Raw genomic sequence first — 12,458 nt, 5'->3', positions numbered from 1 at the left:
ATTCCTAGCAACCATCTTTCAGGCCCCCTTGTGGCGACTCTGAGGAACTGTAGGCGGCTGATCGGCTCTTCCACAGTTCTCTGAAAGCGCAACGATTAGACTGTGATTCGCTCGGCTTTGACCTCTTCACGGTAGTGAAAGCGCTGAGTCCCTGAAGGGAAATCTGCACCCTAAAACATGGCAATGTTTAATAAGCTGGATACTTCATCAACTATCAAACTACATGGTTTACCGATCCTGGTTCGACCTCATGCTCTGTTCAGAAAAAAAGATGGATCTCTTTTATTCCCTCCAGTTTTTTAAAGTTGTGAGTAAAGTCTGCAGTAATCCTCCACAGTACCACAACAAGTGTGCTCTATGATACAGAAAATACCCACTCACACTCGTGTTATATTGCTTAAAGTTGTCAATGCATCGTTTTTCATTGAATTTGCGTTGGTCACTATATAGCAATGAATGCCCTCCGAGTCGGATTTGGTGCAAAAAATATAAAAATATTCATGACATGCAAATGTCTCACCTGATTGGCTAACATCACTTTCCATCATTGTAATAAACCCAATTAAACTTCCAGGGGGGATACCGCGACGTCTCCCGCGACTCCCGCCGTGCCCCGTGAATGAATGAATGAATGAATGAATGAATGAATGAATGAATGGCCAGGGACAGGTACCACGGGCACCGCGAAATCAGATCGCGCGCACAGGCCTCATTAGGCCTATATATTTTGCATTCGAAATGCAACGGTCTTTTCGTGGAGACAATGCTCAGAGCATCTGGAACTGAACTACAGCAAGAGGAAGGAGGAAAACGGGCTATGAAACTAAATTTGATATTTTTTTCTTGCTATCGGCCATGTTTGATTGTGTTGTAGGCTATTGGTTATTGAACTGTTAACTACCGAACTTGGGTTATGTTTATCAGCGTTACTATAGAGATCATGACGATAGCTGATGTAACGGGAGTCCGGGCGTGTGCAGGAACGAACCGCGCTGTATTATCACTGTTCCATTGCGCATAGACAGTAAAAAGTAAAGAGACGGTAGAGGGGTTAGAATCCATAAATGAAAATACGCTATTTATTTCAGGTAGCCTATTTTTCCACCCGAAAAAAATAAAAACAATGAAAGTTTAAAATCCCCCCCCAAAAAATGGAATCATATTCCCCCCCTTGGTTGTGCGAACGCCCCCGTTGAGAAACCATGCCTTAAAACGATAAGAACGTTTCTTGTTAAGATTTTGGCTGCATGGTCCTTCTGTTGACCAGCAGAGGGCAGCATAGGCTAGTGATTGGTGTGTATAGGAAGTACAGCGAAATTACAGTGCCGCATTAACATGTCACGGGCCGGGGCTCTAGTCAGATTTGTGCCACTCTCCCCCAAGCTATCTGGATCGTAAACCCTCACAAAGTTACGATATAAAAGGATTCAAATATATTTTGTAGGCAAACTATACCAACCACTTAATTTTATATTTCACAATTCTACAGCCCTTCAAGTTAAATGTTGACACATTAATTTGAAGTTTTGCTACGCAAACACAAGAATGTTTCCTATTCTCATGTTGAATGGATCCAAATCTGCTCAAACTGAGACCAACGGACCAAAATAACAGGTGCAGCTGAAGAGGAATTCGCAGCTAAACGGCGTGACGCATAAATCAAACCATGACATTCACACACACTTTATTGTAGATTGTACAACAGGGAACATAAACTGTAAACCTTCACTTTATAAATGACGAAAAAAATTAACATCTATACAAATTACATTTATGAAGCATAATATGTCTGTGGTCGTATATATAAATACATATCCATATATTTATATAGATATATAGATATAGAAGCCCGTACCTTGAAATTCATATCCGAACAATAAAAACCAAAACACAAAACAGAGAGGATTTCGTGTTCTCCGCCAGCAGAGAATCCACGACGTCATGTTCAGAATAATTACAGATGTCACAGCGTGTAACGGGCAGGTCATGGAGTTTGGCAGCAGTAGTAACGCCACATGCACTATCATATCGTCCCCCTTCTGATATGTCTCAGGGTGAGTCCAAACCCACCGAAGGGCGGGGGTGGGGGACGGGCCGTACCAAGAATATTCACACACCTTTTATACAGCCACAAACTTCGGATTTATCTTTAAAATATACGTACCGCCCCCCTCGATTGAAATTTCAGTTTTTTTAATACTTTCAGAAAAGTAAAATTCTTTGATACAAAATATTTGTTTTCGTTTTCAAAAATGAAAAAACCAACAACAAAAAGAAACAAAATGGACGTTGTATACATTCCATTCTTCGCACCAAAATGAATCTTTCAAACTGCGTACTCAAAGCCCGGAAGTGCAGTCGGCGTTCGCATCCCGACAGATACAAAGGACTGGAGCCCTGACGCTCGTGTGTATAAACCCGTTTAGAATGGCGCTTCCTACGCCAGTATTGTCTCTCTCCCTCTCCCTCTCCCTCTCTCTCTCTCTGAATGAACACAGTGTGGCACTACCGTTCTGGGTGATTGTACGCGGTCACGAGTCTTTAAATGCCTTGGTCTTGGGGTTGTGGCAGCGTGGTACCGGGCTGAATGAGTCTGGGGGCCCGGTCCAGTGGCTCCGGGGCCCGAGGCCCGGGTCTCAGCTGAGTGGGTCTGTGGGGCCAGGTCCAGTGGCTTCGGGGGCCAGGTCCAGTGGCTCCGGGGGCCAGGGTCCGAGGGCTCCGGGGGCCAGGGTCCGAGGGCTCGCTACGGCGGCTCCGGGGCGCTCGGTACCGTGGCTCCGTGGACCTGGTCGGGGGCTCAGCAGGCGGGGCTGAGCAGGGGCGTGGGCGGGTCCATCGAGGACAGGCGGTACTGGATCTTGGTGTTGGTGATGGCGCCGTGCTTCTGCCGGAGGTGCAGACGCAGCTGGCTCTTGTGGCGGAAGTGCAAGTTGCATTTCTCACACTGCAGAGGAGACACGGAGGAAACACGCTGGCGGTTATTCGTCGGGCTTTTATTTTGAAGGCGAATCAAATCAGCAGCTGGGGAAACTGAAACTGAGAAGCAACGCTCTCATTGAAAGTGTGCCCTGATTTCGGTGTATATATGGTATATGGTTTTTTCTATTTCGGAAAAATGTATTTATTGTAATTCGTTTTGGATAAAAGCATCTGCTAAATGACCTCAATGTAAAAATAGAAAATATAAATAACTTAACAATTGTAAATATAGAGACTAGACAAAAATAACATTCGCGGTAAATCTATAATTTTTTTTAGGAAATATTGTTTAAAAGTAAAACAATGAATCGAGACAAGAGATTTAAAATGAAATGAAATGTAAGAAATAAAAAAATAAAATAATCCCATGCATTTATTCGGAAAGGAGACACGTTTATGTGTGTCTCTCCGTGTGTGTGTGTGTGTGTCTTACATGGTAGGGCTTCTCCCCGGTGTGGATGCGGAGGTGACTCTTTAGCGTCTGCAGGTGTCTGAAGCGTGTGCCACAGATCTCACAGGGGTAGGGCTTCTCCCCGGTGTGGATAAGCACGTGGGCGCGAAGGTGGGCCACCTGAGAGACAAGGAGTGAGTCAGTGACGGCGTGAGTCAGCCACACATCACACGGCTGCCACCGTGGTTACCGCGGTTACCGTGGAAGCGGTTGATGAAAGCAACACGCCTTCGTCCTCTCAGATCAAATCGTGAAGATGAATGCTCTTTGTTCATCGCAGACTTTGAGCACAGGACAGTCAGTCGTAAGATATTCAAAAAAGAGATGAATCCTTTCAGAAGGATCTGTGTAAATTGTCCGGGTTATCGTTTGGTGTAGAGCAGGCAGAAGTTAGGGCAGGAGGCTCTAACGACGCTAACCTGTGAACATCCGGACCTCTACAATTTCCTGTTTCTTTGCTCAAAGATTTCTGTGGTTTTCTTCTCAAAGTGCATCTGAAGTGTAGAAGCCAACTAGTTTAAAAATAACTGAGGTATCACTTTGCAGTCGCAAATGTGGCATGTCGTCAATGCAGAAAGGTAAAATTATTTTGATTGTAAAAATGATATAGATATATTTTTTATTAGAGCATAAAAGAGATGAGACAACGAAATGGACGGAGTTTACATTGCACTTTTTGCAAAAAATATTTGAAAGTGATGTTAAGTCTGGTATTAAACATGTCTTATAGTGATGGTATGTCTGGTTATAAGCTTGTTAATAGTGATTGTATGTCTGGTTATAAGCTTGTTAATAGTGATGTTAAGTCTGGTTATAAGCTTGTTAATAGTGATGTTAAGTCTGGTTATAAGCTTGTTAATAGCGATGTTAAGTCTGGTTATAAGCTTTTTTAATAGTGATGGTATGTCTGGTTATAAGCTTGTTAATAGTGATGTCAAGTCTGGTTATAAGCTAGTTAAAAGTGATGTTATAAGCTTGATAACACTGTTATGTCTGGTTATAAGCGTGTTAATAGTGATGTTATAAGCTAGTTAATACTGATGTTATGTCTGGTTATAAGCGTGTTAATAGTGATGTTATAAGCTATCTAATACTGATGTTATGGTTCCGAGGCTCACCTGGACGAAGCGCGCTCCGCACGTCTCACACTTGTACGGCTTCTCGCCGGAGTGGATCCGCGTGTGCGTCTTGAGGTTGGCCGGCCGGTTGAACTGAGCACCGCATATATTACACCTGTACGGCTTCTCACCTGCGGGACAGCCAGAGAAACAACCAATGAGCACAGGCTTTCAAAAGAATCAACCACTGAACGGAATTTCAAACTCCTCGCAATAATACCAAACACTTACCAAATAAAAACTCGGATTGGAATAATTTATAACAAACTTCAATCTATTTTATTATATTTCTACTAATCTCGTTTCATTTATTGTTCTGTTTCCCTTGTTAAGCCCTCACTGACTGATTGAAAACATGCGATACATGTCTGTCTCAGGGGTCAGGGGGTCGAAGGTCAGAGGTCAGGGGGTTACGGTCAGGGACGTACCTGTGTGGACGGTCTTGTGGCTGGCCAGGTTGCCCTTGTAGCGGAAGGCGGCCTGGCAGCGGTCACACTTGTAGGGCTTGTCGCTGTGCAGCTGCAGCATGTGCTGCTTCAGAGCGTCGTCCTCCGCGAAGCGCGAGTCGCACTCGCTGCAGAAGAACGCCCCGTTCTCTGTGGAGCGAAGGGAACCCGCGCAAGTTAGAGAACCGTTCATTGCCAAATAATGGTACTTCCATTTTTTTGGGTTATAATTACATCAGGTGAATTATTTAAATTAAATACATGTTATGAGTGTAACTAAATAGATAGTCTTGTATTACAAAATAACTAAAACATTTTTTTAATAAAAATAATAATGCTAGCGAAGAAAACAAAAAAACGTTGAATCAAATTTTATCTTAAAGACATTAAAAAAAATAAATAAAAAAAAGTAATGCCACAGAATATCTCAAAAAAAAGTTTGCAGTCAGATTGGAAGATTTGGTGAAAAAAATACGAAATAATTAAATTAAATTAAATGTCAAACAATTAGCAACACTTAAGGGACATCGTAGAAATCCCATCCTTCACCCACTACCCCCCCTCCCCCGGCCCCCCGTCATCGCCACGGTAACCCGGTGCTCACCGCAGCTGGAGTCGGAGTACTCCGAGTGGAGCTCCCCGGCGGAGGTGGCGGTGTTGGGGCCCCCGTCAGCCGGGTGCTGGGGGGACGGGGTCCCGCAGGTGGAGCAGTTCAGGTGGCTGAGGAAGTGGGGGGGAGGCGCGTGACTGTCCCCGCCCCTCTGGGCTCTGCAGGAGGAGGAAACAAGCGCTCCCGTTCAGACTGGGATCTGGGGGAGCAGCTGCTGGTTCCAGATGTATGGCAGCAGACGTATACAGGATGTAGAACACACTATAGAAGAGGAGGGGGGGGGGGGGGGGGGGGGGGGGAGGAGGAGGGGGGGGGGGGGGGGGGGCTCGTATGGATCTCAGGAAGTGGAAAGCTTTGCTAGTGAGAACAAGTTGAGCTCTTAGTGTTACTCAGTCTAGAATGTGTCTGTCTGTCTGTCTGTCTGTCTGTCTGTCTGTCTGTCTGTCTGTCTGTCTGTGTGTGTGTGGGACCAAACTGCTAGTGAACTCAAGTCAAGTACACACATCAGATAAGGACCAAGATAACTCCATTCATGTTTCTAACAACACAATAATAACACAACCCGAGTGTTCCTCGGGGGAACGTCGAGCTCCCCTCCCGGGTCAGAACAGAACCCGTCTGACCGGCGCCCGCTCACCTGTTGATGATGCTGTTGAGCCGGCTGCTCTGAGGCGACAGCACCTCCCCGCCGGCCTCCCCCTTCTTCAGCCCCGCCCCCCCGGAGGGGTGCAGGGGGTGGGGGTCGGGCGCGGGGCCGTCGGCCGGGTGGCGGTGGCGGTACGGGGACACCTCCAGCCGGGGCGGCGGGGGGGAGGAGCAGCGGCCCGCGGAGCCCGCCCCCCCCCTCCACGCCCCCCTCCTCCTCCACCTCCTCCTTGGCGCTCTGGTTCAGGACGATGAACTTGTACTTCTTCCAGTTGCGCGCCTTGGGGTCCGGGGCCCCGCCCCCCGGGGCCGGCGCCGCCCCCTGGTGGGCCAGGCCGGCCTTGCGGCTGCTGCTGGACTCGGTGGGCGAGTTGGGCTGGCAGTCGGACTTCAGCGGGCTCTGGGGGCTGCTCATCAGACCCTTCCGGCCCGCGCCCGCCGGGCCAAGGGAGGGGTACGCGTGCACCTCCTCCTCCCGCTGCTCCCGGCCCGCCTCCTTCTGCTCCTTCTGCTGCTCGGCCCCCAGGCCGGGGAACCCCCTCTTGCGGGCCCCCAGGCCCAAGGCGGGGCTCGGCCCGTCCCGGCCCTCCTTCCTGGGCTCCTCTTCCCGGGGCGCCTCGCGGCCGTACACGGCGCCGTGGAGGACGCCGGAGAAGCCGCCGCCGCCGCCGGTTCCGCCCAGCTGGCGGCCGTACTCGGCCCCTCCTCCCCCTCGCGCCCCCGCCCCGGCCGTGGGGTCATGTGACCCGGGCGTGGGCGGGGGGAGGAGCTTGTGGTGCAGGGCGCTCTTGGAGAGGTCGGCGGCGGCGGCGAAGGCGTTCTTGGCGTCGCTGAGCTTGCAGAGCGGGAAGGGGAAGCCGGGCGCGGGGAACGGGCTGTAGAGGTGGTGGTGGGGGTGGTGCGGGTGGTGCGGGTGGTGCGGGTGGTGGTGGTAGGGCCCGCCGGGGACCCCCACCCCTCCGAACACGGTGGAGGCGTAGGGTCGGGCGTCGCGGTAGGCGCCCACGCCGCGGCCGTGCAGGCCGTCGGGGACCACGTCGTGGGGCCGGAAGGCGTGGACGTCCGGCGGCAGGACCAGCGGGCTCACCAGGAACTCGTCCCGGGGCAGCTTCAATGCCGCGTCGCTACGGCAACCGGGGAGGGAGGAACGCACGTTTAGAACCCAGGCCGACGACTTAAGGATTTATTATGTTTTAGAAGAATACGTTCCGGATTGAAGAAACCTTATCGCCACGTCTGGGAATAAAGTTCCACGGTTTGCTATAAAACTATTTACGATTAGAAAGCAATCATAAATAGGTTGTGATAGGTCAATTATACGATAACAATCAAAAGCAAACAAATCAAAAACTCCAACGTGGGTTAATCGGGTTCTCGAGCTCGGTTGTGACGTCGTTTCTACAGTAAGGGGACGATTTCACCATGGCACAGAAGAGGATCCTACTCCTTGCCGACTGATTTCCTCAAGCACTAAACTCCCTCAGAAGCAAACCCAGAGACATCAGGTCTCACTCAACAAGTCGGTACAGGAGTACCCAGGCAACCACGGGCTGATATTCCCAGCGTTCCGTGGAATCTTCCCCCGGCTATCGCACAGCTGTCAGCGGTGAGTGGCCAAAGCAGGAATGCCGTCTGCCTACTCCTGCCCTGACGGAGTCATGAATCACTCATCGCTCACCGATGCCTTCGCTCAAGGTCTAGCTAGCCGGGGCGTTTGCATTCGCATCCTTCCCGGTGCTGAAAGACACGCTCGGCTCTACGGCCGTAGCTGCTGTCACCCACTTTTGGAAACCCCGGTTCTCCGAGGCCCCACTGCTATGAAGCAGACTGGGACTCGAACCGCAAACCCTCCAGGTTTGGCCGGCGACCGCTCTGTAAGCACTCAAGCCGACCAGAGCCCTTCAGGTCTACGGTTCCGGCAATGAAGGTGTCGGGAGTCAGTGGGTAGCACCCGGGTTCTTAGTGGGTCATACCCAGGCGTACCCGGTCGTCCCCGGGTTCCCTGGTTCTCAGTGGGTCATACCCGGGTTCTCAGCGGGTCGTACCCAGGAAAACCAGAGAGCTCAGTGGGTCGTACCCGGGTTCTCAGCGGGTTGTACCCGGGTTCTCAGTGGGTCGTACCCGGTTGTACCCGGGTTCTCAGTGGGTCGTACCCGGTCGTACCCGGTTTCTCAGTGGGTCGTACCCGGGTTCTCAGTGGGTCGTACCCGGTCGTACCCGGGTTGTCAGTGGGTCGTACCCAGGAGAACCAGAGACCTAAGTGGGTCGTGCCCGGGTTCTCAGCGGGTCGTACCCGGGTGCTCGGCGGTACCCTGGGTGTGAGCCTCACCTGGACTTGATGAAGCGGTGGCAGGTGTCGACCACGTGCTCCATCTGCAGGTAGATGGCGGTGTTCATGGTGGCCAGCAGCAGGTTGTCCCGGAGCGTGAGGCGGGACGTGTACATGAAGTCCAGCAGGATGCTGAAGCCCTCGGGGTCCACCTTGGGGTCCAGGCTGATGGCGTTCAGGTTGCCCTTGTGGGCGTCGGTGAAGATGGTGTAGAACAGCCCGCTGTGGGGAGAGGAGAGGAGAGGGTTAGGTTCTGCGCCCGGCTCTGGTTTTATATACCGTCGTCCAACCCACACAGTACAGGGAGAGGAAACAAACACAACGCTGTCAAAGTAAAAGCCCCGTACAGGACAGGCACGACTACAGAGATAGGAGGACTTTTTTCATTTCATGTTATTGGTAATCTGCTGCAAAAATCTTGAAAATCACAGAAAAACGTCCGCACTGAATCGTGCCGACCAAACATCATGTACAATGACGAAATGCTGCACGTTGTAAACGTCTGATGTAGGACACACACACCCAATCAGACAAGAGAACGACACCTTTACAAGTCAGTCATTATCAGACGCTTGCGTCCGCACCGACTGAACTCGGACCCAACACTTCTCTAAAGTGAGTCCTCGGGGGAACACAGAGAGGGCAGACCTTTGAGGGGCCCGGGGAGGCCCCCCCCAGACGTCTAGAGAGGGTCTGGGGGGCCCGAGGAGAGGGGGGGACAGGGTGCACCCACCTGCAGGCCATGAGGACGGTCTTGTGTGCGCGGAACTGCTGGCGGCTGACCAGGATGGTCACGTCGGTGAGGATGTCGCGGCTGCGCAGCCGGTTGAGGTTCAGCAGCACGTCGCTGGCGTGGCGGGTGAACTGGATGCAGCTGTCGGTGGCGCCGCACGCCATCCTGTCGAACTCTGCGGACGGAACGACACCGCACAACGCTGTTGTTGCTGTTTTTTGTTGTTGTGGTGGTCAGTCTGGACGTTTTTTTTAGAGGGCTGTATGGTCAACTATATCTTGATCTGGGAGTCAAGAATGCGTTCCATATTTCTTTTTTGTATTATTATTATTTTTCTCTGGGTGGCTTGCCGTGCTTAGCCCAGAAGGCGGCGCCATTTATTACATAAACAGCGTCTAGACGCTTTGAGGTAATAACCAGAACACACCGCTCTCACGGTGACGCCTTCAGCCGCTTTCAACTGTCACTGTACTTTAACGCGTTTACAAAAGACAAATTAGGCTACAGAAATACTTTTAGTAACAACACATAGGTGAAGTGCAGGTAATAGTCTTCGTTTTAATAAATGTATACCATATTAATTCACGGGTTTTTGAGTGAATTTAATATTTGTATCCCTTATAACAACACCACAAAATGCATTTTCTGGGTTTTAAAAGGCCTGTGAGTGACTCTAAAATCTCAGCTCAACTCATCACATTCTCGGGAAGTAATTGAAATCCATTATGTAAATAAAATCTCATTATACAGCGAAAGTCAACGGCACGAGAAAGTCACAAGACTTGCATTTCACTTTCAAAACCACAACATACCCCAGCTTCTCACATTTAAACAGACTGAAACACAAGTTCCTTTTAGGTTATTTGAACAAAATAAGAACCTAACAAATAATTTTTAAAAAACTGCAACTGAAAATAACTTTCATTATCACTATCATTATTAATATTATTATCATTATTATAAGGCCTCCCAATTACACCCAATACAATAAAATCCCATCATAACATCTACTATTATGTAACGAAATTCCTAAAACGACAGCATGAGCCCGAAAGGCTCCATTAACATTGTGTTGATTCCACACTGAAGATGATTTATATCGGCCTGGGAAATATTAACAACTCGCTGCCAAAACCTCGGGGACTCGACACGCCCGAAAATAAAGTTCCAGCTGCAGCGGCACCCGAACCCCCACCCGAACCTCCACCCTTACCCCCACCCAGCCCGCGAACAGCCCGTGCAACGTGCACCACACCACCAATTCAAAACGCATGTTTTCAATTATTACACCGAGAAGTCTGCTGGGGAAACAAGTAGCGAACACACATGTCGCCCACAACTCTTAACACCATGCCCGCACACACTCCACACACAACTTTACACCTCACAAACACGCCGTCCTCCTCCGAGCGCGAGGGGAACATTCCTGTACCCCTACATCACGATATCAACTACCAACAGCGTGTTGAGTATCACACCGTCAGCCCTTCACACCCATCACGGATAAGTGGACGTTTTGACATAACAACATCATCGCGGATCGACAACACTTCCCTCCCGCACGACCCCACCACAACAATAATTCTCCCAATACACAGGAATGATATACGCAACAATAACGCAACAACTGCGTTGTCCCACACTGTATCACGTCCGAACGCGGGCTCGGTAGATCAAACGCGCTTGGCGCGTTTGATCTACCGAGCCCGCGTTCGGACGGGGCCACGCGTCGGGGTCCCGCGGACAGCTCAGAGGGAGACCCCCAGAACTCTCACCCCCTCACATCCCGATAACCTCTCTCTCCCCCCTGTGTGTTCTAGCATATTATCGCGTTGAGGCTGAGACCCGTTCACACACACGCACACACACACACACACACACACACACACACACACACACACACACACACACACACAGCGCTGTTCGTTTTAAAATGCATGTCATTCAGCACGGGTCTGTGGTGCCTAATCTGCCCCGCTGTCAAGACGCACACAAACACACCACCGCTCACACTCTCCCATCGCCCCCTTGCTCCTCTCTCCCCCTGGTGAGTGGATGTTTGTGTGTTGGCACACACACATCACAAACACGCACACACGTACACACACACACGCCACGTTATTGCAGGACAACCGCGTCTGTAAATGTCTAAAATAAAAACATAACATTTATATCCGAGAGCGAGGAGAAAGCGGGTTAAGACTGGAAAATGGGAAAATTGTAAATGTCACCTGGAGAAAAAAAAAGAAATTTAAAGTCACCTGGTAGCGCTTTCCTAGAAACTTCTTGCATCACCACTTCTAAGAAGCCCAGTTCTAAGAATCAGAGCAGCTCAATTCTCGGAATTTGAGCCCGGGACCGTACCACTTTGTCCACGGCAGGGGGGGGAGAGACGGTTTTTCCACCACCACGAATGCCACGACCGCTGCGTCGCGTCGGTGTTTGTTTATATACCAGCCGCGTGTGGTTTGGTGACGGCGATGGTGTGGATGACACGACCGAGTTTGAGTTGTGGCAGTTTAGTTTTGACACTGTTATCGGTGAAATAGTTACAGCGCACCCCTACGTTTGGTGGAGTCCAGGCGACGGCGCATGCTTGCTACTTACACAAGTCCCTCAAAGTGGGCGTCGCTCGGGGCCCAGGGTCCGGGCGTACGGTGGGCGCGGCCTCGCAACGCTACAGCCAATCGGCAGTTGGTTGGGAACGGAGATAAGCACCGCCCAACATGTCAATACGGAGACGTGGTTGGTCAGTACGTTCGGACCCTGGGACCGAACAATCCCCCGTCCTTTTAAAGCCCAGCCCTCCAGAATTCTCAGAACCGATTCATATTCCGTGACATAAACATGTTGTCCGTCAGGGCTCTCCTCCCCGTCCAAACGCACCGAGGCAGACACCATAACATCGTTACACCTCACCACATGTTCATAGCCGGGATCTCCTCCGCATCGGAGCACTCTCACTTATTCTAAGAGCTTTTATTTTTCTACAGATATTTTAATGTTGTACAATAGATTGCAGGTAGACATTTGGACTATTTCACCCGGGCCTCGTCACGGACTTATTGTAAGAGAAGATCATTCATGTTTTCTTCATTTTATGGGTCAAACAGGACTACTGATTTCCGTTTAGTTAATTTGGCCTGC

At 50.3% G+C, this 12,458-nt stretch overlaps 1 protein-coding gene across 1 annotated transcript; it reads right to left on the bottom strand.

Moving 5' to 3' along the window:
- Positions 1-1,667: 1,667 nt before the first annotated feature.
- bcl6aa (BCL6A transcription repressor a) lies at positions 1,668-12,252 on the bottom strand. Its single transcript, XM_030372202.1, is given in 10 exon segments — positions 1,668-2,944; positions 3,413-3,550; positions 4,549-4,679; positions 4,977-5,144; positions 5,599-5,762; positions 6,242-6,417; positions 6,419-7,373; positions 8,579-8,800; positions 9,312-9,486; positions 11,573-12,252. Coding segments are annotated over 10 exon segments (2,307 nt in total). The 5' UTR covers positions 11,604-12,252; the 3' UTR covers positions 1,668-2,797.
- Between the last annotated feature and the right edge of the window lie 206 nt (positions 12,253-12,458).

Source organism: Gadus morhua, chromosome 12 (assembly GCF_902167405.1).
Source record: "Gadus morhua chromosome 12, gadMor3.0, whole genome shotgun sequence".
NCBI lineage: Eukaryota > Metazoa > Chordata > Actinopteri > Gadiformes > Gadidae > Gadus > Gadus morhua.
The sequence above is the reverse complement of the archived record's forward strand: the minus strand, read 5'-3'. Positions and strand labels throughout refer to the sequence as shown.